A 25984-nucleotide genomic window follows, 5' to 3' on the forward strand; every position below is an offset into this window, starting at 1 on the left:
GATTTAAGTTCAAAAGTTAATGAGTAATTTCCCTTTGAAGGCCGGTTTATAGTCGATCGCGCGATCATAAAAAGACACAGTTTTTAGGCCTCCCCATTGCGCGTCAACATTTTCATCGCGAGACCAAACATTTCCATCGCGAGACCATCGCGTGACCGACTATAAACCGGCCTTTACTGTTAAAAAACTGTGAGACTTCTTAGTATTTTTCGTGTACTTGCTTTAAATATTTAGCATTTGCACTGTATGCAATACGGGATCGGCGTTTATTCAGTGGGGTTCACTCACAAGTTCTCGTTTAAGATGCGCATTGCACACGATCACAACATGTATACACACAGCGCAAGGATCCATGGCTATAAATGTAAACGATCTTTTAAAACCAAAGTCAGAAGAACTTGAATGAGCCATACATACAAGGCAAAGAATGTCATTAATTTTATAAGGCGTTTATTTATCCCGTGTTGGCAGACGTTAGCACCTTGCCGTGTCAACGTTTAATAAATATGTTCAGTATAAACAACAACGAAAACAACAACAACAAATACATAAATTGAAATTTTTGTTTAATGTAAAACAAATATTGAGTGCATTTCGTTTGTTTTCACAAGGTAATAGTCTCCACATGTTATGTATTCTGCGACAATGCACTCATAACAACATGCAATTTGTTTTATAATTGGGTACAAATGCCGTCCAATTACATGCCCGTAATAAAAGAAATGATTGATTGTGGTTGTACAGTCCTGTAAAGGACTATCAACCACAATCAATCATGCACACATCATCAATGATTATGAAGCACCGCAAGGAACTACAGCTAATATTTGAAGGAAAATGAATTGATTATAATAACCATTGAAAAAGATGGTCTTCGCTGGCCCCAATTTTCCATTTAATTTCATTTCACTGCTTACTGTAAGCACACAAAAAGGCATGCTAAACCTTCCGATGCTAACTGCACGTAAATGAATGATGTGACAATACAAATCCATGGTGTAGGCGCAAAATGGCCGCCTAATTTTCTTGCTTAACTGTGAATTACACCAAAGCACATTTTTTTTCTGCTACAGTAAGCACGAATATTTTCCTACCGTTAAAGATGCTATGTCAGATTTTTGGACGATCTGACCCAACATTTCTGATTTAAAATTCAATAGGTATTTTGATGGGGGTCGAGAAAGTTACAAGCTTTCATTTGAGCCATTGCTCGAAAAAGTCCGCCAATTATTAGTAGCAGCGAAATAAAGTGCTCAAAATTAGTTTTTGTCGGGATCCCGACAATATATCACGTGACCAATTCTTATGTGTTTTATAAGAAACGTTTTACATTTGTGTCATGGTTCCTGACCATTAAAAGTAAAAGTTAATTTTTTTTTCGTTAGAGCGGGTGATGCTCCTTGAAATACCAGTCACTCAAACAAATCTATTTTTTAATGTTTGGGGCTAAAAATCTGACATAGCATCTTTAAGCAGCGCTATTGAAAAGTGTTCACAGTTCAGCTTGAGTTCTTCATATGCAGTGCCCGTCTGCGCTCTTTAATCTTTGCACATCATTACCAAAGCTTGACACTGTCCATTATGAACACACTGTGAAGAAGATGACATTATAATAGAACCCATCGCGTTTTTTTCCAAGGTTGAAGTTGCAATTACCTGATTTAAACCCTGCAATGTGGGGGCATTGATAGCAGCACCCCCGTGGTTCCTTATCACCATACGCTGGTAGGCTTTTTCACAATAGGTAGAGAAATTGCTCTTCAAATTTTCAACAATGTTTTTCATGTAGTTGTATTGTCTGCACGTCCAGGTTTTCAATTTAAGTTTATTTTGTTTGTACCTTTCCTCCACCCCTTTCACCCTCCTTGTGTCCCCTACTGTTGTTAAACCCCTTGTTTTGTTCTGCATGCTTTCTAACACCATCCATGTGTTTCCACTTCATCACTGTCTATTATATGTTCCACTCAGTTACCTGTTCATGTTCGTAGTGTTGTCATTTTTTTAGCCTTCGAGAATGACTCTGCTAGGGTCGAAACGTCAGGCCGTTAATAATTGTTTACAATGACATTTTCCAATGGTGTCCAGTGCCTTTAAAGGCTGTGGACACTATTGGTAATTACTCAAAATAATTATTAGCATAAAACCTTTCTTGGTGACGAGTAATGGGGAGAGGTTGATGGTATAAAACATTGTCAGAAACAGCTCCCTCTGAAGTGACGTAGTTTTCGAGAAAGAAGTAATTTTCCACGAATTTGATTTCGAGACCTCAAGTTTAGAACTTGAGGTCTCGAATTCAACCATCTAAACGCACACAACTTGGTCGTGTGACAAGGGTTATTGTTCTTTCATCATTATCTCGCAATTTAGACGACCGATTGAGCTCAAATTTCACAGGGTTGTTATTTTATGCATAGGTTGAGATACACAAACTGTGAAGACAAGTCTTTGACAATTACCAATAGTGTCCACTGTCTTAAAGGAACACGTTGCCTTGGATCGGTCGAGTTGGTCTTTGAAAAGCGTTTGTAACCGTTTTTTATAAAATGCATATGGGTAGAAAGATGTTGTAAAAGTAGAATACAATGATCCACACAAACATGCCTCGACATTGCGTGGTTTTCCTTTTACCTCGTCGACTAACACGTCGGCCATTTATGGGGGTCAAAATTTTGACTCCCATAAATGGCCGACCATGTTAGTTCGCACAGTAGAAGGAAAACCACGCAATTTCGAGGCAAACTTGTGTGGATCATTGTATTCTACTTTTAAAACATCTTTCCAACCATATGCATTTTATAAAAAACGGTTACAAACGCTTTTGTTTTGACCAACTCGTCCGATCCAAGGCAACGTGTTCCTTTAAGACAATGGACCTTTTACAATATTTTTTCAGCGTTTGTTGACAGCGGTCCTCACTGCACGTCTCCGTTTTTGTTGCCGTTTTCTTGGTTCAAGTTCTTGAGTTCTGTTTGGTTCCATCAACATACTCTCATCTTCCCAAGAGCTTCCCCGCAGTCTTTTCTGAACCGTCTGTTCGCTAGTCCGTAAATGAGCGGATTGACAGCATTGTTGATGTAACAGACATAACTCAACTCCAGCATTACCAACAGAAACTGAGGGCTAGGGTGTAACCAACCGTAATAAGACGCAAGCATCACAAACACGTAGATACAGTATGGCAACCAGGCTAGCACAAACACCACGCTGGCAACGAACAGCATCTTCGTCGTCTTCCGTTGTAGGTGTGTCTTGACGTCATTGTCTGGAACTTGAACTGGGTTTCTTATCTTGTCTCTATCTACCCGTATATCTTCCTCAATCGGGGCCGCTTGCTGCAAGCAATCTCTAGGTGGAGAGGAGAGATTGCAAGAGACCACATGATTTCTGCTGTTTGCGGTGGTTCCAGTACCGTCACCTCTCGCAGCTGCTCCTGTAGGGTTGGAGTGGGAGTTCTGACCACCGGTTAATACCGATATAGCATTATCAACTACGGTAATTTCCAGTCGGTCTGTGTTTTTCAGTTGGACACTTGCAACTGACACAAGAGAAACTTTCACATGTTTACGAATGGTGATGTACACCTTCCTGTAGCACAGAACGATGATCACAAGGGCAGTCACGAAAAAAATTGTTTGGAACACAAAGACGAGCATTTCTAAAAGATTACTGGGAAAATAGACAAAGACATCCACAAAAGCCGGAACGTTGACACATACCGAGAACAGAAACGAGGCCCATGCGGCTATTTTACCCCGCCGATGGGTGAAGAAACGCCGGTGCGGACGGCAGACGCAGTCGTAGCGATCCGCTGCGATTACGGCGGTGATCATGACTGAGGTACCGACGGCGGTGGTCTCGAGCGATCGGAGGAATGTATAAATGCGCGGAATCTCCCCACCAAGAAGAATGGTGATGTGTATAGCGAGTTCCCTGATACGGAGCAGACATACGAAGAAGTCAGCCAAGGCCAGTGCCATGATAAACACATGGGTGCTGGTCTTGAGAGTCTTAGTCCAGTACACATGCAGGATGAGGCAGTTACCAGGCACACCGAGTAGAAGCAGAAGGGTGTGGTAGACCAGTCGAAATGTACGTCTACCAATATCATCATCATGCTCCTTACCGGCCGTCCACACACCTTCAAACAAATTACTTGAATCAGAAGTATTATCCATGGTAAATTAGCCCTTAGTCCTCCTGGCTCACGGTCTAAACAATCGCCAGTCTCTAGTGGGAATTAGTCTTTTAAACTTGTACAGGAACCCAGTAGCTGAATGAACAAATGAACCACCGGAGAAACTAGCCGAGAACACTGTGATATAGATGCAGGCGTTGTGTAGAAGGCTGACAATATCAAACTCATTTCCTGTAAGTGATGTGATTGAACTGTCGGACCTCAGTGGATCGGACTTCATCTAGGAACTTGGATTTGTTTGTTTCTCCGCAACGCGTCTGGGTTCAGACTAAATCAATTACATTAAGTAGTGAGTTAATGTTTTACCAGCAGAGCCTTGTTTATATGCACTGTCATACACGAACCGACAGACCATCTAACAGATGAATATATATGTAGTCACGGACTAATGTGGGCATGTGGTCTGCTGGGACATAGAGGCAAGCTCTTATATCAAATAAGTGTCTTTACATATAATGGAGACAGGGTGGTGTAAAACGAACTATTTGCCTTTAATTACTGTTATGATAATAATGTACAGAGTGGACGATATAAGATAACGATTTAGGTGCACATTTATTTCTACAAAACCTCAAAAATGGAGAAGGTAGAATAAAAGGTACAATTACCCTGACACTCATAGAAGACCCCAGACGATCTTGACAAAGTAGTGACGTGGTGTGCCCAGCCTAATTGTGTTTCGGTGTGTGCTTGGAACCTCAGCAATCTGAAGAGGATTTTCTACAAGTTAGTTTGACATGAAATTGTGTACAGAGTGGATGACTGATCACCTTTTGGTGCTTGATATGTGGCACGGTGTGTCCAGTCTGGTAATTGTGTCTTCAGTTTGTCCGTAGCCTTGTCCAAGGCTCTTTACGCAAGCACCGGCCCGCTCTGACTTAACGAAGGACAAGGCTAGTTTGTCCGTGGAGTCTCAGCAATTTGTTCGAGTTATTTTTTAAAGTTTGGTATGAAATTAAGTAATAATACAAGGTATTTATAAAGCGCTCTAACTTACAGGGGAAAGTACCACAGCGCTGAACACATAATAATGACAACAAAAAAGCAAAGAATAAACAAATAAGCAAACAAATCAGTCAATCTGTTGCATGGTGTGTCCAGCCTAATAATTGTGTCCTTTGCTTGGAGTCTCAACAATCTTAAGAGGTTTTATCAAACAATTTTTTTCTTTCGAGTTTGGTATGAAATGATGTACAGAGTGGATGAATGATGACCATTTGGTTCTCAAACTGCGACGTGGTGTGTCCAGCCTAATTGTGTGTCCTTTGCTTGGAATCCCAACAATCTTTAGAGGATTCTTTTAAAATGTATTTTCTTATCAAGTTTGGTACGATGAAACTATGTACAGAGGGAATGAATGATGACCAGTTGGTTGTCAATATGTGGCATGGCCATGGTTTGTCCAGCCAAATAGTGTGTCCTTTGCTTGGAATCTCAACAATTTTAAGAGGGTCTTGTTTGCTGAGGGAGATCTTGTGATACGGAAAAAAAGTGTGAAAAGGCATTGGACACCTTTGCTTATAATTGTCAAACACCAGCTGTTTTCACTTGGTGTATCTCCAACAATACCATAACAGACCTGGTTTGTGGTCTTACCAAAGTCCAAAGAGAGTGCCTCGAGAAAATGCAACGAAAGGCATTCCGTATCATACTTGGGATTTTTGTAAATTTAAATCTTATGCTGATATTTGTGTGGTGCTTAACATTCCGCCCCTCACTGAAAGACTTGAACAGCTCTCTTTGAACTTTGGTAATACGCTCCTGTCCTCAAGCAAGCATAGAGAGTGGCTGCCTCCTGCAAGGAATAGAAACCTTAGGAATTCCGACTCTTTGTCTAGTATTAGGTGCAGAACCAACCGATACAGGTCTAGCCCCATTCCCTACCTCCGCAGTATTTTGAACATGTAACACACTTTGGCAGGCCTCATATTTTTACCATCGATTTTATTCCCAGTTTTTTTCCTTTTTGCGTGTGTGTGTTTGGTTTTTTGTTAGTGTGTTTTTTATGTGTTTGTTTGTCTGGTTGAGTGTTTGCTTGTTTGTTTGTTTGTTTGTTTGTTTGTTTGTTTGTTTGTTTGTTTGTTTGTTTGTTTGTTTGTTTGATTGTTTGTTTGTTTGTTTGTTTGTTTGTTTGTCTGTCTGTCTGTCTGTCTGTCTGTCTGTCTGTTTGTCTGTATGTCTGTCTGTCTGTCTGTCTGTCTGTCTGTTTGTTTGTTTGTTTGTTTGTTTTGTTTGTTTGTTTGTTTGTTTGTTTGTTTGTTTGTTTGTTTGTTTGTTTGTTTGTTTGTTTTGTTTGCTTGCTTGCTTGCTTGCTTGCTTGCTTGCTTGCTTGGTTGCTTGCTTGTTTGTTTGTTTGTTGGGGGGGTTGGTCTCAGTTGGGTTGTTAGTTAAGTATGCTTGTTAAATATTTATTGTTTTTGTTTTATCTAATTTTAGTTCTCATAACGTCTCTTTTGACTATGCTCTTAATTTTTAAATTTTTCTTGTGTATAAATTTTCTCCTCTGTTTTTAAAAATTTTATATAAAAATGTAAATCTGTATTTTAATTCAGTCTCTGGACTGCGACAAGCAGATGTTTTTTACAATAAACCAGTAATAATAATAATAATAATAATAATAATAATAAATAACGAATCTGTGAACATTTGGACTCAAGTGGTCACCGAAGTTGCAATAGGATATTGAAAGAAAAAAACACCCTTGTTGTGCATTGTCTGCTTTGAGAAGCCTTTAAAAAGGCTTCAAGCTTGAAGTTCTTTCAATATTAGAGTAAAAAATTATACATATTTCTTAAAAGCTACATTACTACAGAGGGAGCCCGTTGAGTATTCTGATATCCAAAGACCAAATCCAACAGCCGAGTACTTGGTTATCCAGCCGTCGATTTCACAAAGCTAAGTTAGGACTCGTCTTATCTCGAGTTAGGGTGAGTAACTCGTCCTAACTTAGGATTAATCTTAAGGTCTGCATACTACAGTGCAGGGTTGGGACTCGTCCTAAGTCATAAGATTAATCCTAAGTGAGGAAGAGTTTTGTGAAATCGACGACAGGACAAGATAGAATTACTGGAAAACGAGGGAAGAAAACATTTTCCTGAAGTCGAGCAAAGTATACTGTTCGAAGAAAACTCTTCTCATCAGAGCCAACACAGAGTAACACATGCTTGGGCGTAAGTTTACTATTTATATTATAGTTTCTTCCTAAGTCATTGTTTTACAGACTGATTTCGAGGTGACAATGTACGCTTGCTATATGAAAACTATTAGTCTATACAAAATTACATATTATCTTTTAGACAGCTTTATTTGTGTTTTTTTCTGGAGCTGTAATCCTCTTTTCGTTTAAATTAAACATGAACAGGAAAGCGGAAAGTGTTTGACCAGAAGTATTTGAACACTTCGGAGACCAAGTCCATTTTTAATCAAGTTATCGATTGTACACGTTACAAGTTTGAGTACATGACACAACAGGGAGACAGTTTGTCTGGGGAGGGAGAAACTATGGACAAGGCGCCTTCAGACCATTCAATCCATTTGTCAGAAGATGTAAGATGGAAATGTTTGTTCTCGCCTTCTACTTTCCCAAAATATATCCTTTTTTTTTAAAAGTCTGCCTCACTCAATAATGAAACCCTTTTTTTCCCTTTTCGCAGTTTTGATTTTATTTTCTTGTGTGCTACCATGCCTCTTGTGGTCAGATTTACTGCCTTCATACTTATCATTTTGATTGATTTCTACAGCAAGCTTGTATATAATACAGTTAAGTCCGCGAGAATATGGCATCTCTTATTATTTCATTAGTAATTGATTTGTTGTAAGCTTCGCGTCTGACATCCCTATATCTTATACACGGCCTTGCCTATACGAGCACGTTATCGAAGCCACAAACCAAGAATGATAAAATGTTTTTCTTTTGTGCAACATGATCAACAACCTCTCTCTGGAAATCTCTACTATCTGCACATATTGAATCAATTTATAATTTGACCATTACTCAGCCGCGTTTGTCACTGCCACACTTGTACACAATTTAAAGTAGAGCGCGTACTCGAAATTTACTTTTCAATCAAGTTAAAGGCAGTGGACACTATTGGTAATTACTCAAAATAATTATTAGCATAAAACCTTACTTGTTGACGAGTAATGGGGAGAGGTTGACAGTATAGAACATTGTGAGAAACGGCTCCCTCTGAAGTGACATAGTTTTCGAGAAAGAAGTAATTTTCCACGAATTTGATTTCGAGACCTCAGATTTAGAATTTGAGGTCTCGAAATCAACCATTTAAAAGCACACAACTTCGAGTGACAATGGTGTTTTTTGTATCATTATTGTCTCGCAACTTCGACAACCAATTGAGCTCAAATTTTCACAGTTTTATTATTTAATGAATATCTTGAGATACACCAAGTGAGAAGACTGGTCTTTGAAAATTACCAATAGTGTCCAGTGTCTTTAACAATCATGTATCGGAGTCAATGTTTTTTATGTACCTTTACAGACGTATCATCAACTCAGTTGCTATCAGGTCTTGCGCATTGAATCAACCCCATAGCAACTACGTTATCAACTTTTATAAAGAGTGACTATTTCATCAATTATTAAAATTAGTCGTACGAGGCACGTCACATACTTGTGTTGAACAGACGTGGACGATACAGAAATATGCAATAATTTGTTAATTACATTATCATCACCTTTTTAAATAGGGAAGGGGAACGTTGTTTGGGGGTACAAGTCTTAGCAAGCAAACGTTGCGAGCTGAGCCCAACTGCATAACAATAAAGTAGAAAATGCTGCCATACTTACAAATACAAATAAGACAGAAATGCTAAGAAAAAAAGACGGTGTTCTTTCCCTGCTGAAAAGCTAAACGGAAACGAGATCGTTCCAAAGGTTGCGTTTACACACACTTTAATTTTGTTCAGTGATATGCAAATTAAAGGCGTACAGCGACACTGAGGGCGCACTATTGGTATCCAAACGTTATTCACTAACATCAATAATTACGAGAAGAGCACCATTGTACCATAATTGTTTAGCCTTACGTTGTTTTTGATGCAGGATTCCTCGAATTAACTGCAAAAGTATTGAAACCTATAATCTCATCAACCTGTTGCTCAGGGACTAGACTTCCCCTCTAATAAAATTAAACTCATTTGTTTACCGACAACCCCGTGTTCCGACGCCCCTGGTATTTTCCCAATCCACAACCTGTTCGTGACGTCCTCTTTTTACCGACAACCCCGTGTTCCGACGCCTGTGCGGCACCTTAATGTAGCCCGAGCCCTAAATTAAGCCTGACCTAAATGTAGCCCCAAACATGTACCTAAATGTAGCCTGACCTAAATGTAGCCCCAAACATAGGTCAGGCTACATTTAGGGCTCGGGCTACATTTAGGTATCGCACAAACGCCCCATGTATTTTCCTCAATCCACAACCCATTCGTGACGTCCTCTGTTTGTCCGTTTATCTCGTCTCTGTCTGTCCACAAGCTGATTACAACAAGCCTCGGCTTTTGAAATTGGCCTCTATACATGTTTTTGATGGCACAAAACCTTAGACTACTCTGTCCGCTATAACATTGTATATTATATGCATTCTGTAATGCTGTGTTAAGTTTTGATAGTATGGACATTAATATGAATTGAATTAAACCCTACCCCTAACCCTAACCCTGGCCCTAAAACTAGCATGTTGTTAGAAGCGTCGGAAAACAAAGCAGCCAGTAATAAACCCTTTTAGCGACACTTCATCAAGCCATTTTCCCCATTGATTCGAAGGAGATCTAAATTGATTAAGTAAACGGCCGATGGCAGTTAATATTTGCTCCCCAAATTATCCGACAGGATGCAGTTAAGCCTACATCGATTTTCCTTGAAAGGAATTAAAGACTTGTACTATACATATAGTAACCATGTAATTTTGATGTAGGGACTTTTACGGCTTTGTATATGTTTAATTTTAACTCAAAGGGATTTTTTTAAACACTTAAAATACGATGCCGACAAAACCAGTGGATATTTTGCAGCCAATTATACCAGGGCCCAATTTTCATAGAGCAGCTAAGCACACAAATTTGCTTAGCATGAAATTTGTTCCTTGATTAACACAGTAGTACCAACCAAATTTCCATTGTTGCATAATTGTTTGTTACTGGTATTCAGCTGTTGTTTGTTTATCCTGAAAATCACGTGGAAATTTGGTTTTTATCAACGAAGAAATTTCATTCTTAGCAAATTTGATTAAGAATACATTCGATCAGAATTTCAAGAAAATATTATATATATATATATATATATATATATTTTTTTTTTTTTTTTTTTGGGGGGGGCTTTTGGTTTGAGTGTCGTTGACGTCTATGGTATACGTTCAATAGGTTTTTGCATACAACAAACAATGAAATGCTAACACCCATATTTAAGATAAGCGGTCAAGAAGAGTCGCACCAAACTATATTCTGAATTAAATGCACTGAACACCTATGGTAATTTTGTGTCAATGACCAGTATTCTCACTTGGTGTATCCCAACATCTATGCATAAAATAACAAGCGTTTGAAAATTTTGACTCAATTTGGTCTTCGAAGTTGCAAGATGAACGAAAGAACAACCTTGTTGTAAGTAGGATTTGAAACTTTGCATGGTGGAGATAAGATATAGAAGAGTTTGCGGTAACACCATGTAATAATCTCTAAATGAGTTGGAGTGGTTCTGAAAAGAACCGTTGGTTTAACTCGACGTTTCGATCAGTAAGCTCTGATCGTCTTGAAGACGATCAGAGCTTACTGATCGAAACGTCGAGTTAAACCAACGGTTCTTTTCAGAACCACCCCAACTCATTTAGAGATTATTACATGGTGTTACCGCAAACTCTTCTATAACCTTGTTGTACAAAATAGTTTTCTATTTTTTCAGATAAGAATAAAAGGCTTCTGGCCAAAAGTATTGTGTAATTTTAGTGAGAAATTACCTCTTTCTCAAATACTACGTTACTTCAAGGGAGTCGTTTCACACAAAGCTTCATACAATCAACAGCTCTCTGTTGCTCGTTAAGAGTCAGTTCAGGTAAATAGTTGACATAGTTGCTCACGGTCAAAAAATGAATTTTTTTTATACTTTGTTGGTGGAAGGGCCTTGGGGTGCAAGTAAACAAAATTGCATTTTCAATTCTATATATAGCCCGTTGCCATGGTTACGGCTCATTTTGTTTTTTGGCCATTTTAGGCCGATTTTGGGGTCTGAAAAACTGGTTTTTAGCTCATATTTACAACTCCACCCAACTAAAATGCAACATTATTTCAAAAAATCTTTTATATCACTACAAAGTATCATCCTTGGCCTTCCTTGAGAAAAAAAAATTATTGCTTTAAATAACACCCTTGTGCTATTTTTGCATCATGCATTAGAGTATGTTTTTAGAACTTGCAAAATCGACATTTTTACCCTATTTTTGGACCCCAAAATGTCAACTTGCCAGGGGTCTCAGAAAATTTTCCTTTCGGCTGTGATTAGGGCCAACAGTGGTCTTTCCATATCTGGTGTCAAAAACTTGGGCAATTGTATCCTGTTGTGACAGTACTGCCTCAAAACTAGACTTTTTTCCCCAAAACATGAAAAATGCCTTTTTAAGGGTCTTTTCACATAATATCGAAATACGTGTCCACGGTAAAAAAAAAAAGGAATATTTTTCTTATACTTTGTGGATGGTAGGATGGTAGGGACTTGGGGTCCAAATAAATAACATTTACATTTCAAATCATAATATAACACGTTGCCATGGTAACAGTTCATGTGTGTTTAGGCCAGTTTAGGCCGATCTTGGGGTATGAAAAACTGTTTTTTTAGTTAATATTTACAAATCCACCCCACCAAAAAACAAAAATATTTCATAAAACCTTTTACATCACTACAAAGTATCATCCTTGGCTTTACTTGAGACAAAAAAATATTGCTATAAATTTCACTCTTGTGCTATTTTTAGAACGTGCATTAGAGTATGTTTTTAGAACTTGCAAAATCAACATTTTTACCAGATTTGTTGCCCTCAAAATTTCATTATTTTCAGGGGTCTCAGAATATTTTCCTTTCGGTTTTGATCAGGGCCAAAATTTGTCTTTTTTATTTCTGGTAAGAAAAACTTGGCAAGTGTATCCTGATGTTAACAGTACTGTCTCAAAAATAGACTTTTTTCCTCAAACAGAAAAATGCATTTTGAATTGTTTTTTCTTCATACTGAATTTCTAACATTAAAAAGTAATAATTCCATCAATCTTGCAGCTTTTCCTTAGCACTAGTGGATTACCCAACATTTATCAGGAACTGTTGATGACCTTAATTTTAGAATTTGCCCGGCCCAGCCCCAATCATATTTCTTGACATTGCATAAAACAATGTTTTGTGAATAGCGCCTCTTCTTTTGAAAGTGTTCCCATTCGGTTGTTATTGGTGTTTTCATGTCTTCTGGGTAGAAACACTGTGTTTATTGTATCCTGTTGTGACTGATCATGCCTTAAGTATAGTAATTTTTTCAAAAACAATGCATGCTTGTTAAAAATCTGGCATTGTTTCCATGCCCTTTGAGTACTGAATACAAAGTTTTTATTTAAACATAATGGTATCCAACCAAACCATAACCAATGCTTTGCCACTGAGAGTTCTTGATTTGGCTACTTTACCTATTATACAGGTATGATTCCCATTGCAAGTAGAGTGCGATGAGCATTCTTTACAAGTTGTCTTTAATACAGGGCCTACTCTCCTTGGTCCCTGCCTGCTACCAAATGTAAAACTTTTCTTAGAGATAGAGATCATAAACAATGTAGTTTCTGTGCTTGCGGCAGATGGTTTGGAGCATCCAATCATGTCCAACACAAACGTGGGAAATTAAAAAGCCCGCTTAAAAGTGTTGGAAAAGTTTGCCAAGATCTTATTAAAAACAATGATACTAACGATTTGCAAGATGAGCGTAAGAGATTATTTAAAAGGAACACGTTGCTTGGGATCGGTTAAGTTGGTCTTTGAAATGCGTTTGTAACGGTTTGTTTTAAAATGCATGGTTTTTGAGTGATACTTGTGTGGATCATTATATTCTACTTTTAAAATATCTTTCTAATAATAATGCATTTTTTAATAAACGTTTACAAACGCTTTTCAAATACCAACTCGACCGATCCAAGGCAACGTGTTCCTTTAATGAAACAACATTGAAAGAAGTTGTAAAAACTTGCACCTGCTGAACATAAATAAGTAAGATGCATTTGCAGTAACAAAAGTCTATTCAGACTAGTTTGATTATTATTTCCATTCACTATCTTACTAATTCATAATTATTATATATGTCTCTGAGAACGATCAACAAAAAACATTGTCAAACATTACCTGCTGAATTGTTTATCACGTTAAATAAACCAACTCTTTTATTGTTTGCAACAGTACAATTGAAAGGAACCCACCATAGATGGGGGAACTGCTTACAGAAGGCCAAAGCAGGTGAATGGCCATTTATACTTTGGATACAGTACTTGCTCACTTTTAGAGCCTCTTTGTTCTGATTGGGATGAAAATGTTTAGTTTGGTAGCGGGCAGGGGACCAAGAAGACTATTATAAGGCCATGTAAAGACAAGAACAGTAAAGATTGCTCATCGCACTACTTCTCTTCTTGCAATGTGAATCATACCTGTACAACTAGGTAAAGTAGTTATGACAAAACAAGATCTCAGTGGCTTAAAGAGCATGGAAACAGTGCCATATTTTTTTAACAAGCATGCTCGTTTTTGTTTTTTATCAATTCAAACTAAGGGATAACTTCAAAATGCATTTTTATTGTTTTTGGAAAAATTACCATTTTTGAGGCAGAAGTGTCACAACAGGATACAATAAACCAAAGTGTTTCTCCTCAGTAGACATGCAAACCATAATAATAGCCCAATCAAAACAAAAAGGGAAATATTCTGAGAACCAATAAAACATTAAAGACAGTACAAACTTTCTTGATGTGCAAGGGGAATTTAAAAATGTGACTTTCAAAAAAGAGGCGCTGTTCACAAAACTGTTATTTTATTTTATGCAATGTCAAGAAATATGATTGGGCCAGGGCCGGGGTGGGGCAAATTATAAGATTTAGGTCATCAACAAGTCCTGATCAATGTTTGGTAATGCACTAAACCTACAAAGTGCTTATAAAAAGCTGCCAGGTTGATGGAATTATTGCTTACTTCTTCTTGTTATAAATTCAAAATGAAGCAAATATTTCAAAATGCATTTCTCTATGTTTTCGGGGAAAAGGGTCTATTTTTGAGACAGTTCTGTTACATCAGGATACAATTGCCCGAGCTTTTCTTACCAGAAATAAAATGACAAATTATGGCCCTGATCAAAACCGAAAGGAAAATATTCTGAGACCCCTAAAAAAGTGGAATTTTGAGGGCAAAAAATATGGTAAAAATGTTGATTTTGCAAGCTCTAAAAACATACTGTAATGCACGTTCTTAAAATAGAACAAGGGTGAACTTTATAGCAATATTTTTTTTGTCTCAAGTAAAGCCAAGGATGATACTTTGTAGTGATGTAAAAGGTTTTATGAAATATTTTTGTTTTTTGGTGGGGTGGAGTTGTAAATATTAGCTCAAAAAACAGTTTTTCATACCCCAAAATCGGCCCAAAGTGGCCTAAACACAAATGAACAGTTACCATGGCAACGTGTTATATTATGATTTGAAATGTTAATGTTGTTTATTTGCACCCCAAGTCCCTACCATCCACAAAGTATAAGAAAAATATTCCTTTTCTTTTACCATGGACACGTATGTCGATATTATGTGAAAAGACCCTTAAAAAGTCATTTTTCATGTTTTGGGGAAAAAAGTCTAGTTTTGAGGCAGTACTGGCCCAACAGGATACAATTGCCCAAGTTTTTGACACCAGATATGGAAAGACCAATGTTGGCCCTAATCACAGACGAAAGGAAAATTTTCTGAGACCCCTGGCAAGTTGACATTTTGGGGTCCAAAAATAGGGTAAAAATTTCGATTTTGCAAGTTCTAAAAACATACTCTAATGCATGATGCAAAAATAGCACAAGGGTGATATTTAAAGCAATAATTTTTTTTCTCAAGGAAGGCCAAGGATGATACTTTGTAGTGATATAAAAGGTTTTTTGAAATAATATTGCGTTTTGGTGGGGTGGAGTTGTAAATATGAGCTAAAAACCAGTTTTTCAGACCCCAAAATCGGCCTAAAATGGCCAAAAAACAAAATGAGCCGTAACCATGGCAACGGGCTATATATAGAATTGAAAATGCAATTTTGTTTACTTGCACCCCAAGGCCCTTCCACCAACAAAGTATAAAAAAAATTCATTTTTTGACCGTGAGCAACTATGTCAACTATTTACCTGAACTGACTCTTAAGTAGGGCTGATGCTAATCTATAATTTGAGTAATTACCAAACGTGGACATGAACAGATTGACGTCCGAAACAGTAAGGAGCAGCTGGACGCGCTAAGTCGAAAGACTGTTGCAATCGTTCGGAACGACTCTGAAGCGCCTTGGTTTCAGACGTCGATCTTGGCCCAATTTCATTGCTCTGCTTACCGTCGAATTCTGCGCTTACGATCAAGATTCCCCGCTACGTTCAAGCGCCGAATTTCTGCGCTAGCCTTGTAAGCGTAGAATGCCTAGTAAATACGGAGTACGCACGCGCAAAAGTCAAGAAAATTCGCCGCTAACCCGTGAAACACGCTTGCCGTAAGCACAACATTTCGTGCTTCCGTAAGCGCCGATTCTGTGCTTACACACGGTAAGCAGAGCCATGAAATTGGGCCCTTGTCATGAGCCGAGCCGAGCCAATGTAAATGTTATGTTAGTCAGGAGCGACTGGACGCGCTAGAAGTCGAACGACTGTTTCAATCGTTCGGAACGACTAAAGCGCCTTGATTTAAGACGTCGATCTTTTCATGAGCCGAAACAATGAAAATGTTACGTAAAGTTCGCCTGTCTAAACAAAATTTTATTTGAGTCGACCGAGAGTCGCTCCTGATCTATTTGGTTCGGCGCGACTCCGAAGCACCTGTCTGAACCGGGTGTAAAGCAACCTTGAGTAATGGCGTCCACTGACCAATAACTGTGGTTTCCATGAGTCGGAAGATGTCATTGCAATGGTCTGAATGGCAAAAACCGTACTCCCCCGAATGAGGCTGAAACTCTCCACTCCGACAGACACTGGAATGGAAGACACATCTGAAGAACATCACTCGCACTGCTGGTCAGCGTACTTCAATGCTGCGCAGATTGGGTCCAGTCTTCGATAAGGCTGGTCTTGTTACCATCTACAAGACGTAAATCAGAAGCAAGATGGAGTACGCACCTCTAGCCTGGATGGGAGCTAGCACAGTCCACCTTTCGGCTCTTGATAAAATCCAAAGGAGAGCATGTCGCCTGATAGGATTAGGCCCGGAAGAGCAACTGAGGCATAATCTTAGCAGTTTATCCCATCGAAGAAATGTTGCAGCAGCCTCCTGTTTATATAGGATGCAGTGCCCCACCTTGCTGAAATCGCTAGTCCCACCTGTAAGGCAACCTGCAGCTCGACTGACCAGGCAATCTTTGCTACTCAACAGATATGCTCTACACTCCCCGGTCCCTCAGGGTATGACTGCAGCAAGAACTCTTAGAAGTTTTGACAGGGCTTTTCTTCCTGCAGCTGTGAAGATCTGGAACAGCCTACCATCATCGGTTATCTCAGACATTACTACCCAGGGCATGCAGTCATTCAAATGTAGAGTAAATAAATACTTTAAGTAACGTCCTGTTTTACGGCAATTATGATTGCCGGTGATGCTAGTTGTTGTGTCTCTCATCACTTTCTAGTGAGTGAGGCATAGTCCAAAAACCATTATCTCCTTTCTTTTCTTCTTGTTTTTTTTTTATCGTGGAATGGTCTGTTGAAACAAGCTCTTAGCTATCCCTTTGGTATATTATGCTTGTCTTTTCAGGGGCACTCCTTCAAAAAAACCCACACTAATTGTTAAAAAAAAAAATCTTAAAAAGGTATTTACGTTTGGTAATCGTCAATGACAACAAAAACACGTGATAAGAAGCCTACAGCAGCTTTCGATAGTATAAGGCATACTAAGAATAATGTTACTTGATTTTTGAGGTTGATCAAAGAATTGACTAGAGTGGGATTCGAACCAACGACCTCCGGATTAACGTGCCGGCGCTCTACCAACTGAGCTATCTAGCCCTATATTGGAGGTGTCCCTATTTTGTCAATATCTTTGTTCGGGGGTGCCAGTCAGAAGCCATACAACCGTTAACTGCCGTGTAGCCAGGGATCACACCCAAACTACGATACAACCTTGGAAGCGGCAGCCAGGGGATCACCTTAAGGGGATGCGACTTTTTATTAAGTATTATGTGGTAATGGAATCATAATGATATCAGATTTATCCCCCAAATTGCAATCTGAAAAACGCTACTGTCAGGTTTTTTCAGATTGTGTATTCCACTTACGGATTATTCTTCTTGGACACGATAACCGCTCCTGAACTTCAGTTATATCTCAAAAAACCCTAACAGCTTTTGAAGTTAAATTTTCACAGGTTAGTTTTATATATAATAGGCCTATAATTGTTGTTTTCACCTAAAGACGTGACAACCTTCACTGGTTTAATGGATGTGCCAGAAGGTTCATTTGAGGAGTCTTTATTGAAAAAAAATAGTTAATGGATTTTTAAATTACTACAGTAAACAAGACCGTATTTCACCTAAGGTTTTATTCCTACGAACTGTTGTGACAGAAAGGTTATGACTAATTTGTTTTCACCTCCCCTGTGCTTTCGTTATATATTAATTTCTCTCGCTGCGTCCACCCAGAGTCATTCTGTGCCGTTCTCGATGGGACGCACTCGGCAAAACATTATTTTTTGTGATTGGTTTTGAGTCAATCACGTAAGCACATTCTGATGAACAGTCGGTGCCCTTCTGCAATAAAGCCATTTCGAGATATGGTGGACACAATCCTATAACACTATAGGGTTTGGGTAAATCTGTCTGTATACTACCAAACCACACACTGAACTCCTACAAGGGCCACCATATCTCAAAAAGGCTAAAATGGGGTTGACTATATAAAGGAGGATGGACACTGGAGGAAGTCTGTTAACGGAATCATATTGCTGCCACTAAAAGAGGCTTCTCAAGCATACGGTATAAACTGCACCAATCAATGTAAACACTTGCAATTTGTGAGTTTTATCGGAACCTCAAATAGTAAGCAAAAAATTAATTAATTAGGCCGATGCACAGTTATCTTCTGTGCATTTTGATACCTGTTGTGTTGCGCTACAATGTTGTTTTGTGGATTTATGGGTACTTGAGTGGCCTACGGGGCGAATTTTAAAAGTTGCAAGGGCTCCAATTCAAGCAAAAGCGTTGTACTGTGACGAAAAAGATCAGCGTTTATTTGCCTCCCTTTTATATGTGATTTGTTTATCGCGTGTTGGTTAAATCAATTGCGATGAACATCAGCATTAATTATCTAACAAAGCAAAGGGGTCATATAAATTAATATGGATTTAATGCCAAATTCACTGATGTGGTAAGGTGTCTCGAGATAACGTAATAAGAAAACGTGTCGTTGCCGTTCAGAGTGATTGAGGACACACCCATTATTAAGGGCTATCTTCAGGGAATAAGCAGTTAGAGTTAAAAGCGGAGAGTATACCTTTCAGCAGTTAAGTTAGAAGACTCGGGAGGTACTGCAGTAAAAAAACATAACTAACTGAATTTTGTCTTGGTTTGTATGTGTGTGATGCTTCTGCGAGCTCCCTTCGGGAATAGACCGATTGCGCTCCGTGCGTCATAGTGGGTGTTAGATGTAAACAAACACGGCGTACTGCATATAAACGTGCGTTAAAAAGACATAATTACTGTTGCAATTTATGGTTTAAAAAAGGACTATATCCTCGAAATCACTGTAGAATATTCCGGAGTTTGTAACATGAGACCTTACCGGTGGCTGAGCAATGTCAGTATAGGTAAACACAGTTCCACCAAAAAGGAAATTCCAAGAGAATTTTCACACGATGTCATGTGTTTGTGCACGTAAAGTGTGGGTTTACAGTGCCCTCGTTGTAATCATTTTGCTGCCAATATTTTCAATAAAAATCTCATTAAGAAGCTGCATATCTATTTTTTTATCCTCAAAATGTTTGATTAGAAGGGGGAGCTGTCAGCTATGAGTGGGACAACTTTGCGATCTCCCTTGTCACAGCCCAACTTCACGCCGTGCAAAACGCAAAATCCACGGCGCGTGAGCTCGCTCTAACCTCAGTAATTTACGTAGTCTATAAACCATACTCTCAAAAGAAACCTCTTTTGTAGTAGAATACTGGGAACATCAAACAGCAAATGTGATTTAAATCATAGTTTAAAAGTGTTATTTATTGAAAATACAGCCAATTATGGTCCATCGGTACGAGTCTTCCAATGTCTTTACTGTGCAGCTGTGTTTCTCTATATCCGCTATAGGTCACGTGACCACATGTGAACATTGGTAGCGCAATCGCTCTATTGTGGTGAACATGGGCTTTTGCAACTTTTGAAATTATTTTGACCTTAAGCCACGCCCATAAATCCGCCAAAACAATATCGCAGCTCAACAAAGAGGTGTCAAAATGCGCAGAAGATAACAGTTGAATCGACCTAATGAGTTAAACTTGTTCATACTAGTTCAGGTTCCGATAAATCTGACCATTTGTAAGTGTTTAGATACTTTATTGCGCAGTTTAGATATAGATACAGGTAACCGTACTCGTTCTCATTAGATGCGCGTTGTCACGCAATTTCAGAGTTATGACGTGCCAGTCCTATAGGCCAAAGTACGACACACATAAGTTGGCGTGTGTGAGGGCTCCTCAACGCACCCACACTATACCCCATGGATTTGGTTTGTGGGGTCCTGCTTATGTTGTTTTTTACCTTCCATTTTCGAACTAATTCCCTTGTGGGGTCCAAGTTGAACTTAGAAAATCCGCATCAGGGGTCCATTGTTTCATTGTGTGAAAGACCCTACAGAGGCACGTATTTTGTAAAGCATCCCTGTTATATTTATCCTGCCTTTTCATTGGTCGCGGTATGGTCGAGTTCCAAAAACAATAACTGACATATGTAAATGAGACAGTATGTCACGCAACTGGATCTGTTATTTTATGTCCATAAAAGCACATATTTTTCCACAAATGACACAATTATTCCAAGGAAATTTGTTCCTCTGTGTCAGTAAACTATAGTGTCGTGAAGCATCACAAGAAAATAAAGCAAAGAAAAGAAACGGGACGTACAAACAGCAACCTGAATTTCTGGACCTATCTGTTTTTAGCAATGGATATGTTTCCCACAGCAAATACATCTGAACTATCAGACGATGCTTTCCCAAAGGCCGGTCAGCCACTGAATTCAAATGTGCGCGTTTTCCGCGTGGTTGTTGAGATACTGGTGGTGCTACTGGGCGTTCCTGGTAACCTCCTCATCATACGCGTTTACTGGAGGAAGACTGTCAAAACCAGCACCATCGTTTTAATTCAGGGCCTGGCTTTGGCCGACTGTATCGTCTGCTCGGTAAAGATCATCGACATTATTGACCAGACTGTAGGGATTCCGCAAGCCATTGTGATCACCCAGAAAATAGTGTTCATGTCGGTCATGGCATCAGTTTCGATCACTACAGTGATTGCACTGGATCGCTACGACTGCATATGCCGTCCGCAACGGCGGTTCTTCACCCTCAGACGGGGACAAATAGCGGTCGTGATTTCATTTATCTTCGGGGCCTTGATGACCGTTCCTGAACACGTCCAGCAGTTTGGCAGAACGCCTACTCCGTCTGTGAACTTGGCATCATTGGCTCGCATGAGCTCCTTTTTGATTTCTCCATCAATTATTGGAGTATGTTACACCAAAGTGTTCATGACCATCCGTAGACATGTCCGAGTCGGCATTATGTCTTCTGCAAATGCAGCGAATCTTTCCAGCTCGCAAGTTGCTTCTTCGTCCAAAGAGCCTACCCGTGGACAACCAGGTAAAGACACAGTCAAGACTGAATCTGAATGTCCCAATTCCGTACCCCACCATGATACATCTCAACCATCCACTGTACATAGTTCTGCCAGAAAGGATACCGCCCCACAAGGACCACCGAAGAAGCCTGAAGCGTTTCGTCACACGGCGCGTGAAAGGAACGAACCTCGTCTGAATCCCGTCAAACAGCGCCAAGCTAAAAAGGTGGATACCAACGCAGCCCTTCAGCGTAAGACGACCGTGATGTTGTTCGTGGTCAGCGTTGTGTTCCTGCTGCTGTGGATGCCGCACTGGATCATGATAGCAGTTGTGAACGCCGATGCGGGTGAAGACGAGGGTATTTATGTTGACCCTCTCTTCTACATAGTCATGAATGAGATACGAGTGCTTTTCTTCTTGAATAACGCTGTCAATCCGTTTATTTACGGACTTGCAAATAGACGGTTTAGAAAAGAGTGTAAAGAGGTGCTAAGTAAGCTATGTAAGTAACACAGTTTTCAAGCTGAATTTGCTTGATTAACTACATAGTATTCTTAAAGGCATGGACACCTTTGGTAATACTGTCATAGACCAGTCTTTTCAATTGGTGTATTTCAACATTCATGCATAAAATAACAAAGTATGAAAATATGAACTCAATTGGCTGCCTAAGTTGCGAGAGAATAATGGAAGAAAAACACCCTTGCCGCACAAGTTGTGTACTTGCACATGCTAGAGTAAGATACCTCAGCCGAGGTCTCAAATTAAATTCAAATAATTATTTTAGTGAGAAATTACTACTTGTTCAAAAACTACGTTACTTCAGAGGGAGCCGTTTCTCACAATTGTTTATATTGTCAACACCTCACCGTTGCTCGTCACAAACCAAGTTCCTATGCTAACGAATGGTTTGAGTAATTACCAATAGTGTCAGTGTCTTTAAGCAACACAGACATGCATTGAGGTTTAAGTAACAAAATGAACATTGCTCTTTATAAGACTAGGTATAATAGATGTTAAATTTGCATCGGGGATAAAGATTATTAATATTTTTAGATTTTACCCATAATACACCGATGTGTGTAGCACTGTATACTCAGTACTTTCGCGAGTCCTGTGAAAAAATCACACGTATGCACATTCTACGCTATCCAGAAAAAAAAGGATTCAGGGAAATTTCTTTTCCTATATTATTATAAGACCACAAAACCCGGATCCCTTCTGTATTGTTATACTACGGTAACACATTTTGAATTAGTGTTGTTGGTCGAACACCAATCTTGCGATGTGATACCTAGACGCATGCTACATGTTTAAAGATGCAGTAGCATGAGTTTTATTTACTGATCGTCCCACAGTTGGTCGATTTTTAGACGTTTTGCACAGTTAGAAACAGCCCAGGGTTCGAGGGAACAGTGAAGAATAGCTTTTAATTGTAAAACAACTGTTCGTCTGCTTAATTTCCTACTCCGTCATACAAATGACAACAAAACGCCTCCTATATTGTAACCATGGTACAACAAAGCAATTGTTGCACGCCCGAAGGCGCAACCTCGGTGCCATTTGCCCCCGAGAGTGTTCAGAACACCATGGATCCCTTCACAGCGTGCAACAAAATAATGTTCTCGGGTTCAACGGGTAGACACGCTCACACACATCGATATACTGCAGACTTTCCGAATGTGTTGATTAAATCTGTTGATTGGTTAGTTATTGTTCACTGTTATACCATCACTGCGTTAAACTTATTTTGGCAAACATTTAAAATGTGCTGTTAAAATCGTATAATAATTATAAGAGAAAACTGATAAAATTGTGACTTCTGTGCGAGGTACCGCAAACATTAGCTCTATGTGTAACCGTGTATAATTTATAAACAAAAGCTGTAACAAATATATCCTTCTCTTACCAGTTTTCACGGTATTATGCCTTTTACTTTCAATTGGGACAAAAATAATGATGCGATATATCAACCGATGCCCTAATTATCTTCATTTGTTTATATTGAGTATACAAACATAAATTAAAACTTGATGGACATTGAAATTTTCACACCACACACCTTCCTGTTTTCAAGGCAAACGAGAAAGAATGGTTTCCCGGTGAAGCCATACATGGAAGAAACATCTGCAGTGACTACAAGTGTTCTGTGAGACTCTGTGTATGACTCTATAGCCAGCAGTTGTCTTCATTTTATTCACAATATTTTTTATGACATTTTAAAAATTACCATGGTAATTTGCAAAAAATAAACAATTTCAAAATTAAATAAAAAGTGTGAATAATTATTGGCTCTTAAATCTGATTTTTATTTATTTTCAATAAACATTTCCCCTTAATATTTATAATAAAGCGTATAAATAAAAAGTGATAATTGAATCACCAAGCTGATGTTAAAATTTTAATATTTATAATAATATTGATACGAGGGTTAAAACACAAATCTCAGAAAATATTAGAAAATAATGTAAGGCACATGACTTCTTTAAGCCTCTGTATTTTTTTCCAGAATGCAATTTTTGTTATATGGCCTCAACATTATGAAATATTTTTGTACCTTGTAGAAATGCTTAAAATACCAAACTTTTTGCATTTACAACTGCAAATAACCAGTGGAGCCTTACGTGTTTCTAAGTGCTTGGCAGATAAAACCACACAATTTGTATCCAGGGACTGTTTACATCGCGCACAGAGAGGTAAAAGATTTGCCACGATTTTAGGGAAACCTTGAAAATAGGACCTCCTACGATACATTACAAAAAGAACCAGTGTGAGCATTTTGCAAATTTTTCAAAATTTACATTGTTTAGATCATTGTTAAAAGGGCTGGGTACTTTTTGTAACACAAAACACACTATCCACAGATTTACATTAAACTTACACAGTTTGAAGATAATGATTGTAGAAAGCTTACCTTAAAATATTACTTGCTTAGGTGCTGTACAGATTTTGAGTTGAGAAATGAGTAAAGCAATGTCCCCCCAAAAATAGTTTTCGTTTCAACTTTAGCATGTAAAATGTATTTATCAGTTTTGGTATAAATACCACAACTGGTTTTAATCATTTATACTAGTAATGGTAGTTATACCAAAAACTGGTAAAAATACGTTTTACATTGCTAAAATTATTTTTGTGACTAGTTTGACTAAATTCTTCAAAACTACAGCACCTCGGCAGGTAATACTTTTAAGAAAAGCTTTCTACCATCATTATCTTCAAACCGTGTATGTTTATTAACGTAAATCTATGGACATTGTGTTTTGTGTCCCACAAAGATAACCCCAATTCTACATAAATAATATGTAAACTGCTCACAAAAAGTAAGGAAACTTTTTTCAATCCAGTATATTTGTTATTATTTAATACTCTCTTTGTATATGGTATATATCAATGCAAAGCTGAACTGTTCCTCTTTAAAATGATACCACATTTGCAATGATTACATGTTGCTGGACTTGGCTACATGAATAACAATGAGGCAAAGTCACAAATCAAATGTGCCAAAATTACCGTTGTCTGTGAATGGTCAATAGGTAATGCTCATTAATCAAACCGATCAAGCTTTTCAGAACCATTACACAGTGATTTTCACCAGTGAGCTCATCGGACACAATTTACCCTCATCTCATGAAAAACACCTTGTTTGATGGGTATTTGCAAGACGATATTCTACAGCCGGATGCAGTCCCATACTTGCAGACTTTGGACCAAACTCAATCTTTGAAGATGACAACGCTCGCCCCCCTCGAGCCCGACTGGTGACTGACTACCTGAAAAATGTTGGGGTGCACCGGATGGATTGGCCCGCTAACAGTCCAGACCTGGATCCCATGGAACATCTGTGGGACCAGCTTGGCCTCGCTGTCCGCGCCAGAACCACCAACACATCAACTGTGGCTGACCTAACCAGGTTCCTTCTTGAAGAATTGAACGCCAATTCCTCATCATCAGCGCATCACAAGACTTGTGTGCAGCATGAGAAGAAGGTGCCAGGCTGTCATCAACGCCTTCGGATCATCCACTCGTTACTGAACTTTTTGTATCAATAAAGTGTATTAAGATCAGTAAGTTGTCTTGCTCTATACCAAATTTCTTGTCTCAATCAAGTGGATTAAGATCAGTAAGTTGTCTTGCTTGTTTGAATTACAGTGTCATGTCATACAGTAACACAAAAATATTGCTAATTTTGGCACATTTGATTTGTGACTTTGTCTCATTCTCATTAACGTGGTCAAGTCCAGCAACATGTAATCATTGCAATTGTGGTATCATTTTAAAGAGGAAGAGTTCAGCTTTGCAATGATACATACCATATACAAAAAGAGTATTAAATAATAACAAATATACTGGATTGAAAAAAGTTTCCTTACTTTTTGTGAGCAGTTTATATAAAGAATAAGTGTAAGCATGTTTTGATCAATGTTAAGGCGTGTTGGATTGCGCAAAATACCTTTAGTTTTGGATTGGGTTGCTATGATACAATCGCATTTTATCTTGAGTAGCTTCTTCTCCTTTTATCCTGTACCTCAGTCAGTCTCTAGTTCCAATTCACCTTTTTGTTCCGTCCTATAGGTCGTAACTACTATCCTAGTATTCTTTATTATCTTTGCTCAATAGATCTTCTTTGTAATTACTTGTATGTGATTTCGCATTGTGGAAATAAATGTCGACTTGTATTAGAATGAGTTGAGTTGATAATAAAGTTGAGTTGAATTTTACAAGGTTGCCC

At 38.6% G+C, this 25984-nt stretch overlaps 3 protein-coding genes across 3 annotated transcripts; 2 read left to right on the forward strand and 1 right to left on the reverse strand.

Annotated features, from left to right (window-relative positions):
* Positions 1-2978: 2978 nt before the first annotated feature.
* Positions 2979-4175, reverse strand: LOC139934116 (uncharacterized). The gene has a single exon (XM_071928403.1). The coding sequence runs from the start codon at positions 4173-4175 to the stop codon at positions 2979-2981; it is 1197 nt and encodes a 398-aa protein (XP_071784504.1).
* A 12373-nt stretch (positions 4176-16548) lies between these two features.
* LOC139934117 (uncharacterized) lies at positions 16549-16998 on the forward strand. Its single transcript, XM_071928404.1, has one exon. It carries the CDS (start codon positions 16549-16551, stop codon positions 16996-16998), a length of 450 nt encoding a protein of 149 aa, XP_071784505.1.
* A 3582-nt stretch (positions 16999-20580) lies between these two features.
* Positions 20581-21765, forward strand: LOC139934118 (uncharacterized). Its single transcript, XM_071928405.1, has one exon. The coding sequence runs from the start codon at positions 20581-20583 to the stop codon at positions 21763-21765; it is 1185 nt and encodes a 394-aa protein (XP_071784506.1).
* Positions 21766-25984: the final 4219 nt, after the last annotated feature.

This window comes from Asterias amurensis, chromosome 2 (genome assembly GCF_032118995.1).
Source record: "Asterias amurensis chromosome 2, ASM3211899v1".
In the NCBI taxonomy this organism is placed as follows: domain Eukaryota; kingdom Metazoa; phylum Echinodermata; class Asteroidea; order Forcipulatida; family Asteriidae; genus Asterias; species Asterias amurensis.

Excerpts from the sequence above, each read along its gene's own strand:
- LOC139934118 (XM_071928405.1), top strand. The coding sequence starts at position 20,581 with ATGGATATGTTTCCCACAGCAAATACATCTGAACTATCAGACGATGCT.
- LOC139934117 (XM_071928404.1), top strand. The coding sequence starts at position 16,549 with ATGGAGTACGCACCTCTAGCCTGGATGGGAGCTAGCACAGTCCACCTT.
- LOC139934116 (XM_071928403.1), bottom strand. The coding sequence starts at position 4,175 with ATGGATAATACTTCTGATTCAAGTAATTTGTTTGAAGGTGTGTGGACG.